This window comes from Kryptolebias marmoratus, linkage group LG16 (assembly GCF_001649575.2).
Source record: "Kryptolebias marmoratus isolate JLee-2015 linkage group LG16, ASM164957v2, whole genome shotgun sequence".
Lineage (NCBI taxonomy): Eukaryota > Metazoa > Chordata > Actinopteri > Cyprinodontiformes > Rivulidae > Kryptolebias > Kryptolebias marmoratus.
This window is the reverse complement of record NC_051445.1, coordinates 12,034,950-12,051,456: the sequence shown is the minus strand read 5'-3', so window position 1 is coordinate 12,051,456 and position 16,507 is coordinate 12,034,950. Positions and strand designations below refer to the sequence as shown.

General features: G+C 44.9%; 1 protein-coding gene across 1 annotated transcript; it reads left to right on the top strand.

Moving 5' to 3' along the window:
* The first annotated feature begins 1,322 nt into the window (after positions 1–1,322).
* On the top strand, positions 1,323–10,817 carry she (Src homology 2 domain containing E). Its single transcript, XM_017424929.3, has 6 exons — positions 1,323–2,264; positions 2,794–2,920; positions 4,725–4,979; positions 5,191–5,530; positions 8,486–8,605; positions 9,197–10,817. The coding sequence occupies exons 1-6, from the start codon at positions 1,770–1,772 to the stop codon at positions 9,387–9,389; spliced, it is 1,530 nt and encodes a 509-aa protein (XP_017280418.1). The 5' UTR covers positions 1,323–1,769; the 3' UTR covers positions 9,390–10,817.
* The last annotated feature ends 5,690 nt before the right edge of the window (positions 10,818–16,507 follow it).

Below are 16,507 nucleotides of genomic sequence, written 5' to 3'. Positions count from 1 at the left end.
TGCAGAAATAAAACATCTCCTGCTGGCTACATATGTTGATAAATTATGATGAATCTTGCTTATATAGCATCGTTCAAAACTTAACAAGATATAGATAAGACTTTGGCACGGTGGATGATTAAAATAACAACCAAGAGACAAGGGTATCAAAAGATAACATAAACTTTAAAAACCATAACAAGGTAGGGGAAAAAAGACTTTCAATTCACTAGGTAATCTTACGTGTGTTAAAAAATAAACCGTAATAGCTTAGTAGTCATGGACCATGATGTGCAAAACAAAACACTATTTTAAGCAATTTAAACAATCATGTGACAAAACATGTCAACCAGAAAACCAGACCCTTTTTGTTTGTTTCTTTACGGTCTTGTGCGAAATTCTGTTCCCCTGTGAAAATCTGTTCCCCCTGTGTCGGGCAGAGATCAGAGTGTAGACTTTTTGGCAAATCCCGTTCTAATGTAAAATATGACAGATTACTGGATTAAGGAAATGTCTAGTATGCTATCACACATAATGTTTGAGAATTTGGAAACAGTTGCTTTTTATTTGCCAAAGTTATGGGGAGAGGAGAGAAGAGAATGGATATTTCAGCTGCCTGAAATAATCTGTTCCCCCTACATAAAATGGAAACAAATTAATTTACCTGCAAGTCCTTAACTGTGTTTAATCCTTTCATCATCAACAATAAATCATGTGATTTTGATAACTTTTGCTCTTTATTTGCCAAAGTTAAGAGGGGGAAACAAAATATTTTAGCCGCCTGAAATAATCTGTTCCCCCTACATAAAATGGAAACAAATTAATTTACCTACAAGTCTTTTACTGTGTTTTCAAAATATTTGCACATGTACAATTGTTTGTGTGTGTATATATATACATACACACACCCATATCTATATCTATATCTATCTATTTATATATCTTTCTCTATATATAGATAGATATAGATATGATATAGATAGAGATATAGATATCTATATCTATATCTCTATCTATATCTATATCTATATCTATATCTATATCTATATCTATATCTATATCTATATATCTAAATTTCAATAGAGGGAATCAGTTCAACATGTTGGACCAAATCTAAATAAAAACATTAAAAAATGAGACATGTCCTCCATTCTCGCCATTCTCGGGGTTCTCTGACAAGATTCCATCTTGTCCCAGCATCCCCCTTTTAATCAGGATTTCGGTTGCTCCAACTAGAACCAGTAGTTCTGCATCCATATTTGACTAAAAGAACCCACTCCGCCTCCCCAGCGCGCACGCAGCTCCTCCCCAGACTCCGGTTTTCGACATCCGGCGCGCGCCAGCTTCCACCCTATACCCTCACTTCGGTCGGTTGGCAGACTGTCACGCAGCGACTCACGGTCCGGGAATGGGATCTCTACTGGGCTCGAAGAAGAACTTCCAGTTTTTTCGAGTTTTCGCTCTGCAGAAGTTGCTCTTCAAGCTGCGGGGATAGTTGCGGCTGCGCGTGGAGAGAGGGAGCGCGAGCTCAGGTCAGGGGATCTCCAAGTTGCCAGGCGGTCAGGAGGGTAGCGTTCGACACATTTTGGTCGTTTAGAAACCGGGCGCTTAGGTCCAGCTTCGTTTCGGAGCCGCTCCGACGCAGAGGAGAGGCAGGACGTCAGTGCGTAAAAGTTGGAGCTGTTGCGCATGGCTGCGGGCTGCGTCCAGTACGCGTCCGGCGCGAGCGCCTTTTGAAACGCTCAGGTTCGCGCTGTTCCACGCTCAGTCGCCCGACAGCTACGGTCGCCATGGCCAAGTGGTTCAAGGATTTCCCCATCAACCTGAAAAACGGCCACGAGCGGGTCCGCTCGGCTTCCGAGTCCGGCCCGCAAACCCGAGCCAAGCCCGCGTTTTCCCGGGACAGCCTGAAAGGGAACCAGCGCAAGGACGGAGGCGGCGGGGGTGCTGGTGGAGGTGGCGGTGGAGGAGTGGGGGGTCTGCTAGCCGGGAGGAACCGGAAAAATTCGGCTACCGAGCTGGGCCGGGGCGGCAACGGCGGCGCCGGCTACGGCGGCACGGTGTGGGAAAGCCTCACCACCGGGAAGGGTCGCAAGAACTCCCGGAACGACGCGCAGACCGGGCCGCCGGACGACAGCCGCCAGGCCAGGAGCTCGAGTCTGGCGCACGCGTACATCAGCAGGATGATCAAGTTGGACAAGCAGGACAAGAGCCCCAAGCTGGACGGGATAACCGAGCGGAAGGCGCCCGAGAACGACAAGGGGAGGTCGGACGTCAAAACCACGGTGAGTGTCTGAGCCACGGTGGATGCAAGAACGCGTCGCGCAGCATCTTTGACTGTTTTTTTTTTTTTTTTTTGCTTCACGTGATGTTCATATTTTAAAACTAACCTCGGTAGTATGCATTTGGATTTAAAATGAGGGAAATAAACTTTTAACTATAGTCTTTAGGTTGGTGGTTTCCTTTGTGCTGTCCCTCCCCGCCTCAGGATTAAGTTTCCATCCCTCTCCAAAGAATACAATGAGTCTCTCTGCATTGTGTCCGATCAAACAGGGGAAACACAATGAATTGACCTCTTTGCACAAGCATTTCCTCTTGTCCCTTTATTACTTGTCACTCAGTCATGGACACCAAACACACATACCCCCCCCCCCTCTCTCTCACACACACACAAACACACACTGTATTGAATCTCTCTTGCTTTGTTATTTTTTTCCTCTCTTTTTTTGGGCAAATGCAACATCTGAAAAAGTACCTCATCACCATTATGTGTTCTCTCTCTCTCTCTCTCCCTGTGTCTCTTCTTTTGTAAAGCTGATAATCCTGGAGGACTATGCCGATCCTTTTGATGCCGAGAAAACCAAAGAGCAGAGGGAAGCTGAGCGAGCGGGGGTGAACGACGGCTACATGGAGCCGTACGACGCCCAGGTCATCATCACAGGTGAGCTCGGGTTCGGGGCTGGCATCCTGACTGTGGGAGCTCACCCCTTTTTCTCCGACAGAAATTGAGTTTTGAAACACGCCATATCCAGTTTCAGAGTGCAACGTAACATTAAATATCTCAGGACAAGTTTTACTTTGGAATACTTTTGCGAATTCTTCGAAAACCAGATGCATTAAATGCAGACAACTGCCAGAACTTCGGGTTTGTCCTGTAAGTTTCCCAGTACACACACTGTGTCACGTTCTAATGGTCTTTAAAAAGGGGCCCAGAGCCAAACCGGACCCCCGGTCTCTCCACCGACTTTCCTCCTGTCCGGCAGTTGCTATAGTAACCGTGTTGTGCAGGGACAATGGGTGCAGCTTCCTCTTTCAGCTTCCTGTCTCCTGCCTCTGTTTCCTTTGCCCCATTCTTTTGATAGCACGTTGGCCTGAGTGCCCCCCCTCCCCCTTCACACACACACACACACACACACACACACACACACAAACAAGCACATACATCTAACACTTTATGGTCTCCTGTGTGTAACAACATTCCAAAGAGCCCCTCTCTCCCCCGCTATAACACCTGACACCCCTACCCAATCACTTCCCAGCAGTCAGGAAATGTCCTGGTCAGTCAGCCAATCAGCAGCCGTGTTGACCTTTTCTTCCTGTAACTCCATTGTTTGGTCACACAATAGTGCAGACACACAGGCTACCTGTCAGGCTGCAAGGAAACGCGAAGGAAAAAAAAAGACCCTAAATTTAAAAAAAGGACAGAATGTGCGGAGCGGCGCTTTAAATGGAGCCTATATGTTATGAAAAAAAGTAGATTTTTGATGCTTTAACTGATGAGCAACATATAACCATTAACTGAATTACAGTTTAAACATTGTATAATTGGTATGTAGGCATATATCTGTTAGAAATATTGATCTGATTTTAAGTCGTTAAGAAGTTCTCCTGTTGCACAATTTTACTGCTCTAGCTGTGAAAACAAGAATCATATTGAGTTAAAATAAACTAGAGAATAAGGATTTTCTGCGATAAATGCAGTGTGAGAGCTGAACGACAGCTGAAACTGAAATCTTCCACCCATTTTCTCGACCTGCGACAATAAACTGGTGCCCATTTCCAGCTAAAATAAGCAGAACACTTGCTAAAAGCTAAAAGTGGCAAAATGGTAGCTTGAAACTGAAAACAGCAAGAGGTTAGCTCACAGTTAAACGTGGCAGAAAGCAACAAAAAGGTTAGCTAAAAGCTAAGCTACCAGAAGGATAACTGAAAGCTAAAAATAACAAAAAGAAGACAGAAATATTGCGAGTGTGCTGACGCAGAATGTTTCTGAATGAACTGAAAAGATCTCGGTGTATTTCTTTGGGGGAAATATGTGTAAATAAAGTCAAATATTTTTAAAAAGTTAAAAAAAAAAGCTACAAAAACCCAAAAGTTGTAGCATCCATCTTCTGATTAAACTGAATGTTTTGATATACGACGGGCTGGACTAGAACAAAGTACGCAGGAGTAGTTAGACTTAAAAAAGGTGTGTAAAAATAAATAAAATATTTAAAAAAAACAGAAAAGAAAGGGTGAGAAAATAACCTAATGTAGAATGAAAGTTTCTTTTTTTAGTTTTCATTTGTTCATATTTTCTTCATGAAGCAAAATCTGTTTTCTGTTTCGGTAATCTTAATCTGAAATGTTTGTTTCTTTGTTTTAGTGCCGTAATAGGAGCCTTTTTGTAAAGCCATAAAGAATGAGACAGAGGAGGGGGGGGGTGACGTATTACTGTTAAACTCGGTCCTGTGTCTGTGCCGCAGAGGTCCGTAGACGGGGCTCCAAGGACCTCCTGAAAGTGTGCGTGCTGCTGGACCGAGGTCAGAAGGAGGCCAGGGGAGAGGAGGGGACTCCGCCGCCCCCGAACATCTACGACACGCCCTACGAAGGCGGCCTGGAGGGCGACAGCGAGGGCGTGTGGATCCCTGTCACCCGACCGGAGTCTGATGTCCGTCCGGCTGGGGAGTACGAATTGCCCTGGGAGTGGAGAAAGGAGGACATTGTCAGAGCATTGTCAGGTAGAGAAAAGAAGCAGCAGCTTCGCTTGGAAGGGTGGAGGTGCGGATGCGCCCGGGTTTTTATTTATCCAGCACAACGGTTCGGTGTTTGCTTTAGAGAGGAGACAAAACCCGTCCGCCTGAATGTGTTTATTTCAGAGAAATGTTGACTTTAGAGGCTCTGCTTTGATGGGGTTTCACTCTGAGGTTTTGTCCATCCTGCTTCCCTCAGCTCAGTTCGAGGCGGTGGATTGTTCCCCCAGCAAGGAGAACGTTTCAACGGCCGGCCGTCAGCAGCAGCAGCAGCAGCAGCAGCAGCAAACCCTGAGGCAGAGGAACTGGAGCCACAAAACCCTCGTCTCCACTTCAGCTTCCACTTCCCCTTCCTTTCCGTCCTCTCCTATTCTTAAGCTCTCCCCTCTCACATCTTCTTACCCCACGCTCAAACTCCCACCCCTCTCGCCCTCCTCCAGCCCCACCAAGCTCTCGCCTCCATCTCCTACCTCCGCCATTGCCCCGCTGGATGGGGAGACAGCCAAAATGGACTCCAGCCTGCCTCTGGAGAAGCAAAGGTAACAAGCCTGTGGCGCCTTTTTACCTCCGCTGAGGAGGCCATGTTTCTGTCTGTCTGTCTGTCTGTCTGTCTGTATGTCTGCCTGTCTATCTGCCTGTCTATCTGTCTGTCTCCCTGTCTGTCAGTCTGTCTCTCAGTCTGTCTCCCTGTCTGTCAGTCTGTCTCTCAGTCTGTCTATCTGTCTGTCTCCCTGTCTTCCTGTCTGTCTATCTGTCTGTCTGTCTGTCTATCTGGATGTCTGTCTGTCTCTCTGTATCTGTGGACAAGATTATTTAAAAAGGTATGAACAGATGTTCATGAAATCTCCAGGAAACATCAAACACGCTACAAGGAACAAGGGATTAAATTTTGGTGGTGATCGGGTCAAAGGTCAAGGTGCTCTAACTCTGCAGCTGTATAACAGGAAGGTTAAACTCCACAGCTGGACACCTCATGGGTCAGGGGTGATCACTGGTGATTTCATGGTGACGGGGGGTCAAAGGTCAAGGTCACAGATGACCTTGTGCTCTAGCTATGTAACCATGTAGCGGAGGTGAATTAAACTGCACAGTTGGGCGCCTCTTAGGTCGAGGGTGATCACCATTGATTTCAAGATCATGGGGTCAAAGGTCAACCCCACAGTGGACCTGGTGCTCTAACTGTCATGTAGGAATGTCAAACTGCACAGCTGGACACCTCATGGGTCAAAGATGATGTCTGTTGGGTTTAAGGTTCAGGGGGTCAAAGGTCACAGGTAACCCCTACATGTGACCCCTAGGTTTCCTGTTGTGTCGGTTGGTTTGTTTGTCTGTCTGTCAGCAAAGATTAGGTAAAAACTAAAGAACAGATTTGGAAGAAATGTTCAGCAAATGTTGGGGTTGAAACAAAAGACAGTGGATTAAATGTTGGTTCTGATCCGGATTCTGATCCGGATCGTACTGGTTCTTAATCCCGCTGTGGCCTTGGAGATTTGAGCTCTCTGAGTGCTTCCAGTTTCAGATGTTTAATCACAAAACTCCGGTTCCTCTCCTGGTTTCTTCTTGTCGCGTCCGAATCCCTCCCAGCTGAAACCAGAGGAAGAGAAAAAAACAGCTTTTAGAACAAAATGAGATTCAGGGTTCGTCCCGTCTGACAAACGCGACACGAGTTTCGGTATTTCTGTCACGAGCGTTAAAGGCTCCTCTTTTTGCTGGCGTATACTCGCCGGCAGCTCCTCCAGCGAGCCTCCTCTTTTACGTGAGAAATCGAGACGTCCTTCAAATTATTCATCTGAGATCGACTTCTGGCTACAGACTGAAAGACAAGGAGGGACAAGTGAAACGAAGCGCCTGAGAACGTGTTTACGTATTAAAATTCAAGTAAATACGTTCATTTTGGAGTTAGTTGTAAAAAAAAAAAAATAATAATTTCAAAGGTTTGATGACTGAGTTGTTGTTATCTTCATACCAGGTCAGTGTAAGAAGGTATAAAAAGAGCGTTTGAGTCCGAACAATTAAACAAAACAGCTCAACAATATGGATACCATTTTCCAAGATGTTGCAGAGAGTTTGAGATGTTCTGCCTGTGGGACAATCACATTCTCCAGAGATCTGCAGAGGCCTGGAGTACCTGACCTGCAGGAGGTGCTGCAATTAAAACAGACTTCATCCTGACATGGAAACCTTACAGGCGGCTCTAATCTGTATCCGCGAAGTCACGGTAAAGCTAAATGCGAATCAGTCAAACCTGCCCTTCATCTGTAACGCTGAATACACCGCAGTTAAAATCGTCGCGACCAAAGTGGTCTTCTCAGGCTGGAAGAACGGCTCCGCTGCGTTTAACGTCGTCTGTCACGTCGTTCGAGTGAAGCTCGTTGAGCCTCGAGACTCCAAAGTTATAGGAGAAGGGAATGAGCAAGAGCGTTAGCAGCAAAGCATCGACATATGTTTGTAAAGTAAAAGTGAAGGATATTATATCAAAGAGTAAGTGTTCCTCACTTCCTGTAAAATAACATGGTAATAAAAACTTTACCATATAATCTTTAAATTTACACAATGCCTGCACCCTGATTTAAGACCGCAGACAAAAAAGTGTCAACATAGCCATGAACAAATCTTGAACCTTTTTCTGTGTGCAGATTTCTCTGTGCACACTTTAGACCCACGACCTCGAACAGAATTATCGAAAGAAATTAAACAAATGAGATGAGAGTCCAAACATTTCTTTTTTTTTTTAATCTCTTGCTTGTGTAATATTAGGCCTTGTTGGGATTATACTTTAATGTTCTCCTTTTTTGGTGGAAAGTAAGACTCCAAGTGTTTGTGTCTAAATTTCCCGGGCTGCTTTTTGTGGGGAAACAGCGCCCTCTGCTGTTTGTCTACAAAAACCTCCAGTTTAAATGAAGCCAATCTTCCTCAGCAGCTGCTCTGCTGCCTCTGGCGGCCTAAAGAGACATTCTGTCATGCTGCATGTGACTCGTGACCCCGTAGGAACTTAGAAAAGACATCTGAAGACATTTGTGACCAGAAGCAGGAGTTTGCAGCTTCCCGGTGACAGTAAATAGTGGACCCAAGGTGCAAGTTTCCGGTGAGACTTGATGAAGCAGGCAGAGGAGAGGCATTTGACTTGTGAACGGTTCTTATTTAGAAAAAACAGGCCTTTTTGTTCTGCTTGTTAGCCTTTATTTTCCCGTGGTGAGGTTGAATATTGTCCGCCGCCTGCAGCTGCTGTCAGCAGCACCTCAAATCTGAACAGTCGGCTGCTTTTTGTTCCCCGTTTTCTCTGATCTGCACGTTTTCCATTTCTATTTTTACCTCCTACCTGCGCGTCTGATGCCTCCCCTTGGCCTTCCGTGCCCTCCCCCTCTCGTTGTTTTCACATATCATTTACTCGACCGAGCTCCAGATGCCACTGTGCTGTATGGTAATGATCTGCTGTCTCTCTCTGCCTCCCTCCCCTCCCTCCCGTCCCTCCCCCCCTCCCACGTTTCTCCAAGCTGGTACCATGGCAGTGTGAGTCGGCAGCAGGCTGAGGCTCAGCTGCAGCGCTGCAGGGAGGCCAGCTTCTTGGTGAGAGACAGCGAATCAGGAACCAGCAAATACTCCATCGCTCTGAAGTGAGTGAACTCGTGTGTGTGTGTGTGTGTGTGTGTGTGTGCGCGTGTGTGTTTGCAGAGCATGCATAATGTTCAACACAGCGCGTGGAGCTTTAAATACAGCTACTGTATATTGTTTGAATCATTTGAATTCATTTTCGGACCAGATTGTCAGCTTAATCTCAGATAAACTGTAACACAAGGTGAACTGACTGTGCCACATATATATATTTTCATAAATAATAATATGAAAGTTGTGCATTTAAGCTTAAATAAAAGCTCAAATGTGAGTGCTGGGAAGCTTTGATTTGACTCTTTCTTTTTAAAGGAATAAAATGTAGTTTTGACCTCATTATGAGTTTAATGCACGTGTTGAAACATGAGAGTTTTTGTGATTTTTTTTTGACACTTTTAACAACATTCCTGGAGGAAGGTTCTTTGGGATAAAGCCTGAAAACCTGTGGCGCCGTTGTGCGCTTGAGCGAACATTTTTCTGCTCGGTCCACATCACTGTCTACATTGACGCAGCCACTGGACTCCAAAAATGACCAAAAAAATCCTCTGCTTGCATCACTGATCCTGTTTCTCCTTTGCCCGCCCCGCTCCCTTCAGGACCAGCCAGAGCTGCGTGCACATCATCGTGGCGCAGACGAAGAGCACCAAGGGCCTGGGCTACACGCTGGACCAGAGCAGCTGCGTCTTTTCCAGCATCCCCGACCTGGTCTATCACTACTGCACTCACAGACTGCCGTTCACGGGGGCGGAGCACATGACCCTGCAGCACCCGGTGGCCAGGCAACACTGAGCAGGAAACGCATCACACATCCAAAAAAACCCCCAAAAAAACGCAGAGATGACACTGAGCTGAACTTGTCCCATCCACGTGTGCACGCACTCATTTTCGCTGCTCCTCGGGCGCCACCTAGTGGTCAGTATCCAACACTAGAATTAGTTGTGCATGCTGCAGCGTCGACTCGAGGTCGCTTGTCTCGTTGGTTGAGCAAAGCACGACAAGCTGAAACGTCCAGGGTCATGAAATAACATCAACAAGCCCACAAACACAAGCCCTTTTCATTCGTAGCAGCGAAACGACCACCTCTTTTTAAACATCGATGTTTGCAGGAGCTAGAAATGGAATGCATGTCGCCCAGGTTTTAAACTCAGAAATCCCGAAAACTGAAGGAGTTAGAGCGATTTTTTTGGTCAAATCTTAAATGTGTTGGGGATGGCTCTCTCAGCCTCCGCTAAATCAAATTTTAGCTCAATATCTGTAAAGCTGAGCGAGCCTCAGGCGCGTCTGTGTTTGCGAATGTCGAGGAGTTCTGGGGGCCATCTTTAATTCTTTGGCCAACGAGTTGCAGATGCACGTCCAGCGAGTTCTTTCTGAGAGAGTTTCTTCAAAATCCATCCTTTCATAGGTGGATGGTATTCAACACAGGACTCCTCGTCCTCCGTCCAGTTTGCTGTGATGAGGGGGGAAAAAATTTGGCTGATTAGATAAAAACAAGGAGAGGATCTGAAAACTCCTCAAAACAGTCGGCAGGATTGTTTCGGAGTGTGTAACTGTGGAAAGAAACAAGTGAAATGAAGTGTTGTTGGTTTTTTTTAATAATGTAGTTTAAAAATGAAGCTGTTAATTTAGAGGTTTTGGGGGTTTTAAAACAAGTGAAACAAGTTTTTTTTTTCTTTGTTTGCTCCGATCCTTCGCCGCGCTTTTTCCAAATTCGGGTCTTGCAAACGAGCTCGCAAAAGCTCCACGAGAATATTCCCGTGTTTGGAAGCTATACAGTGGCGGAGGAAGAATGGTTTTAGAAACAAACATCAGGAAAATCTTAGAACGAATGTTTTTAAGAAGGTGCAAAATGACACCACGACTGAGCGAAAACTGCAAAACTGGAAACCAATCTTTTTGTATCAGGTGTGTGTTTTTCTGTTCTCTGTAATGTCGTGCTGTTTCATCATCAAATGTTTCGTGAAATTTTGTAGTAAAACAAGTCTTCCTTTCTTTTTTTTTAAGTTTGAGTCTTTTTTGACAGCAGCAAAACGTGGAAAACTCTTTTCCCATTTGTGTTTAAATTGACACGTTTTACCCAAATGTACAAAGATCTGTGGACGAAAAGGTTGCTGGACAGTGTCATTTTAAAAAAAAAAAGGTCAAACTCACAAAGCTGTGTGTTGTACATTCTTGTTGTGAATCATTTATTCAGTAAATAAAGTACGGTTTATTTTAAATGGAAGGACGGTAATAATAATCTTTCCTGGAGCAAAAGTCCGAGTGAGGTTCAAAGAAAAAGAGGAGATGGAACAAACTGAACTGAGGTCAGTTTTCCTTTGAGGCCGTAAAACTGCTGACCTCAGTGTGAAATCAATTACAAACACACACACACACACACACACACCTTTTTAGCAAACAAACCTGAGCACAAACACTTCAATCCATACAAAACAGAGCAAACACAAGCGCAGTTTTCAGGGAGTGTGTGTTTAAATCTCCACCAGCAGCGAGAAGCCTGGTCCTCACGATGACGCGTCGTGAGGACGAGGCTTGTGGTGAGCTCTGCCCAACCAGTAAACACCAGCGCGAGATGGCGTGCGTCCGTGTGCGAGCGCGTGAGAGCGTGTCCTGTTCTCTGTGCGAGTGTTTGAAAGAGAAAAGGCAGTGTGGTTGTTGTTTTTTTTCTCTTCTTTTTCTTACTGTTCAAGGATTATCCAGGTTGCCATGGTGATGAGTTGGAGTGAGGCAGGGTCGTGTCTACGGGGAGTGATGAGAGGAGGAGGAGGAGGAGGCAGACTGCGGTATAAAAAGAGCTATGAATAATTGGAGCCATAGTAGCGATGTGGGTCCCGCACGGACGAGCTGGCCTCGGTTTGTGAATAGACAGCTGCAGGATGTGATGTCGGCTCACGGCGGCTCGTGGTGAATCACTGCGCCGACGGAGCGACGCCTCCCTCAACAGGTCAAGGGTGGGTGGGGGCTGGCTTCAGAGCAAACCCGTCTGCCGCAGCGCGGGCTCAGGCCCCGGCCTTTCCGGTCGAGGAGACATCCCGGAGTCTTGCGCTGCTCCGCTCACCCAGTGCGTCACAAATGGCAAGGGTTACACAACAACATATCCCACTAACTATCACCCGCCCTCCCATCCGTGTGATCTGTTTTGGTTAGTCCTCCGTGTTCTCTTAATTAAATCATGAAGTAGGTCAAAACAAACAGGAGGCCAGGGGTGCTGGACCCAGGATTTTACAGAATTTGTCCTCCTGTTCTGCAGACATCTATATCTATCTATCTATCTATCTATCTATCTATCTATCTATCTATCTATCTATCTATCTATCTATCTATCTATCTATCTATCTATCTATCTATCTATCTATCTATCTATCTATCTATCTATCTATCTATCTATCTATCTATCTATCTATCTATTTATCTATCTATCTATCTATCTATCTATCTATCTATTTATCTATCTATCTATCTATCTATCTATCTATCTATCTATCTATCTATCTATCTATCTATCTATCTATCTATCTATCTATCTATCTATCTATGAAACAGTCTGATTATGTCTAATTACTAATCTCTGCAATATGGGAATGGAATAAAAACTGCTACAGGAGTATAAAAACAGATGCTTCAAACAGTTATATCAAAATAATGTTAATACAAAATACCACTAAAGTGACTTTTGCCAAGTATTGCATGTAAAATGACCAAACAGGGTATTTTATTGTGAAGATATGTTTGTGGAAAAGGTCCGTTAGTTTAACTATCAGGGTGGAGAGGGACTGCAGCTTTCTAAATGATGGATAAATGCCAACAAAAAGTAAATATAACCTGTCGTGGAGAGGACTTTTCAAGCGTGAGATGTGCTGACTCATTCCTCAGTAGGTTTAGATACTACGACCTGCAGTCATCCACTTTTGATCGACGTCAGTTCTGTTTAAAACAACCGAGGCTGACCGAAGTCAAATCAGACAGCAGCAAACCGATTTAAAAGACAAAAACAAGAATCAAAGATCAGCAAATGTAGATAGGATCTATTCAGACCTGATGCTCTGTTTTCATCAAAAGCCAAAGTTGAAGAGATCTAAGGTCAGTTAAATACGATGAGGCCAACTTTAACGTTAATAATAGCTGTTTAAAATGAATTCAAAGACAGACAGGAAGCCGGTGCAGAGATTTATTTGTTCCAGTCTGAAGCCAGGAAGAAGCTGCGCTCTGGACACTTTTTTGTTGGCGACGCAGAGTTGATTCATCTAAACCAACATGCCATGACTCACAGCAGTCCAGACGGGAAGTGAGGAAAGAGATGAATAACTTTCCGCCGGTCTGTTACCGGGAGACGGGCCTTCACGCCGCGGATCTGCGGTTTCCAGGGCTCCAACGGCAGGCCAGCTGGACTGAGAACGACCGAGCGATTAAGACCTACTGAACCAGATGACTTCTGGGTTTGTTTTGTTTTGTTTTCATTAAGACAGACGAGGTTTAACAGCTTCAGCTCATTAGGCAGATAAACCTGGATGTCGTCTGCAAAAACAATGGAAGGAAACATTGCATTTCCTGAAAATGGACCCCAAAGGAAGCATGTACGAAGCAAAAAGCATGAGAACCTAAAACGGATCAGAGATCATGGGTTAGTGATCCTTATAGGTAACAAAACCGGTTTAATTGTTTGGTTAACTCTAAAAGTGTGAGGATCTGGGTTTGGCTCCGCCTTTTGGGCGGCGCCACTAATCATTACTCCACAGGTGTTCCAGTTTTCACTGACAAGACCATCCAGTACTTAAGCAACAGGCTGAGATCAGATCTTCGCTGGAGCATCGAACTTACTGGGTTAGATTCTCCACCTCAGCGTCTTACCTTGACTCCTGCTCCTAGTGTTAACTACGTTCTCTGTTTTTGCCTACGTCCTAGGTTTTTGCCACGTCTCGACTACGGGAACTAAGGACAACTTACCTGGGACCATTCTGATACTTACCTTGCTGGAACTGGCTCGTCACTCCTGGACCTCTGGGAACCGCTCCTCCTCTCTTCGGCGCTGTATTCACCTCCTGGATCCGTAAGCAAACAAAGAAACATTATTACCACCACCTAGCAACTATTCTGGATCAAGACTCGTACCCGAGACTCACCCAGCTCTCCCTCTCTTGCAGACTCCTCCGGATACCGCTCACTGTACATAGTTTCACCCTTGTAAATAAATTCACTTACCTTTATCTTCGTCTCCGTGTTTTGGTTTTGGTTTTGCTCTTTGGACAGTATTCCTTGAGTTATGACAAAAAGTTGCTCATTGTTGTTACTGAGATTATAGTCTAATTGTGGACAACTGGAAAATGATCACAATCTTTATTAGCTTTGTTTGCACTGATGGACGAATAATCTAACGAAGCGAAGCTGTCCTCGCGTTCTTTTAGTCAGCAGCTGCTCATAAATGTCCAGTAAAAACATCCTGTCGCCTGTTTGGCCTTTTCTTTTTTACATGATACGCTGAGATCACGTCACGAGAAAACTATCCATGCAAACCGGTACGTTACTTTTGACGTCTGATTGGGATAAGCTTTTGTTTTTACGTAATTAGAAGCTGATTAGTCGCCATAACAACACACATCAGGACAAGGACATGATTAACTTTGGGTCACAAGATAATGTCTTTAAAAGATTCTTTGCAGATGAAATCAATGTCCTGGGATGAGACAGTTTGTCTTTGTGGGAGAGGAGCACTTTGAAGAATAATTTGAATATACTGAAGTCCTTTGACCTCTCCTTCCGAGCTCAAACAGGGAGGAAAAGCTTTGCTGCATTCTGCCACTCGTCACTCCTCTCCTTTGTTTTTGTCCTCCACCATTAACCCATCAGGGATTCGCAGATCAGATTTTTACATGTTTCTCGGCTCCCGGATCGTGACGCCGGTCGGAGACGGAGTGACAGCAGGACAGGAAGGGACGCGAAGGGGAAGAGGAGAGCGAGGTGGGGGTGGGGGGGTAGGGGAAGACGAGCACTTGTGGGGGTCCCAGCTTTTCAATAATTCAGCTGGAGGAGACTCGCAGCACTCAGAGCAGAGGAGGAACACTGTCAGGTCAGCTCACTCGCTGCCGAGCAGAGGCAGAGAGGAGGACGGTGGAAGAGTGTGTGTGTGTTTGTATTTTGGGCGTTTATGCATAAGTTTGCGCATGAGCGTGCACCGTGTGCTCGCTGCTCCTTTGTGCTGTGTGATGAAAATAGACAAAACCAAGGAGAAGCAGGTCGCTTCCTCCTGGAGCTTTTCTTAGTCACCACGGCAACCGCCTCCTCCCTCCACCCTGCCTGCAAATCTTATTTACTTTGTTTATTCATCCCCTATTCTCCCCTCCCTTCCTCCCACGCTCGGTCGACTCCCGTTTCCTTTTTAGTTTTTTAGTGTCACCCTCTGCATTTGACGTGCTTCCTCCGCGAACCAGTCGTGATGTTTCTTTTATCATTGGCCACGTGAGGATCATCTTCTGCCTACCTGGACACAGCTCTCCTCCGTCTCCCTGCATGACTTCTGCACGTTTGACTTTGTGGATGGAGACCAGAGGTCATTGGAGACGCCGCCATAGAGGAGCTAGGTGGCCAACAGGGGAAAAATAAGAACCACTTTCGAAGGAGAGCCCCGTGTTGCTTTTTGTTTTTTTGTAAATGAATGACATATTTAGGCCCAATTAAAGCTATTATGTCACATTTCTTTATTTAGATCGTGCCTATCATACCAACTTATTTGAAAAAATAAACGCTAATCTGTATTTCATGTGTTTGTTTCATCAACCCTAAAAGAGAAATATAGATAAAATGCCCGCCTTCTTCTTCTTCTTCCTCTTCACTGGGATCCTGTTGTACTTTTGTAACCAGAGTCTGCTCTTTAGGGACGTGGAGCTTTTAAGTCCCTCCTACTCCTCCACACACAGTCTTCTTTTAGGCATGAAACGACTGATTGCAGCTAAACGTGTTAGAAAAATAAAATATTTGAACATCCGGGCAGTCTCTTCACTTACATGGAGCAAAGGTGGAGTTCTTACTTGGACAGGAAACAGACTGCAAACCTTTTAGTTTCCGGCAAAGCCTTACAAACACCAAATATTACTGGTTGAACTACACAAATGTTGGTAAAAAAGTGAAGAAAAAGGAACATGATGACATTAACAGTCTAACATATTTTCATAACAAGTTTTTGTTGTTTTATAACGCAATTAAAACAAACAACTCACATTACTTTTTTATTGATAACTATTGTTTATATCTTTTGTAACTGTTATAATAAAAATATACAAATTGTTTTCAAATTTTCAATCATTTCAGGACCACCAGCTTGGTGTTTTGTCCTGTCCTGTGTTTTCGCTGTCCTGTTTCGACTTAAGCTTTCAGGTTCCCGTGGGATGTCTAGATTTCTCTCATACAATCGATGATTTGTGGTTTTTTTTCATGTTTATAGAGTCTGGGTATTGGTGGAAAACAAACGGAAACAGAAACCTTTTGTTTACTGTCAGGAAAAGAAAAAAAAAAAGTCACACTTCAGGAGTGACATGGGAACTCCAAACTGACCTGAAAAACTTGAACGACGATGAACACTCCTCCCACCCACACCCCTGCGGACCGGAAGAGCTCCTCCGCAGGACCGGCAGTGGGCCGGCGGGGCCTCAGTTGAGGAACACCGACACATAGCACCAAGCTGGGGCGGTTCCTGGGCAGGAAGGTGGAGTTTTAGATCAGCAGGTTGGTGTTTCACAGCGTCTTTGAGTCACAGAGGAAAGGTGTCAAACATTTTCTGGAACTTGTCTGACAAAAAAATAAATGACATTTCGGAGATAATAACAATTAAAAAGTAAAAAAAACAAAACAATATCTGTCCTGAGGAAGATGTTAAAGATGCAGACAGGGAGAAAAGATCCCCCCCCCCCCCCCCCCCC

What these genes read in the sequence shown, in the direction of transcription:
- she (XM_017424929.3), top strand. Translation starts at nt 1,770, where the DNA reads ATGGCCAAGTGGTTCAAGGATTTCCCCATCAACCTGAAAAACGGCCAC. An exon ending in GGTCGGACGTCAAAACCACG is followed by an intron (nt 2,265 to 2,793) that starts GTGAGTGTCTGA and finishes TCTTTTGTAAAG; the next exon opens with CTGATAATCCTGGAGGACTA. An exon ending in AAATACTCCATCGCTCTGAA is followed by an intron (nt 8,606 to 9,196) that starts GTGAGTGAACTC and finishes CGCTCCCTTCAG; the next exon opens with GACCAGCCAGAGCTGCGTGC.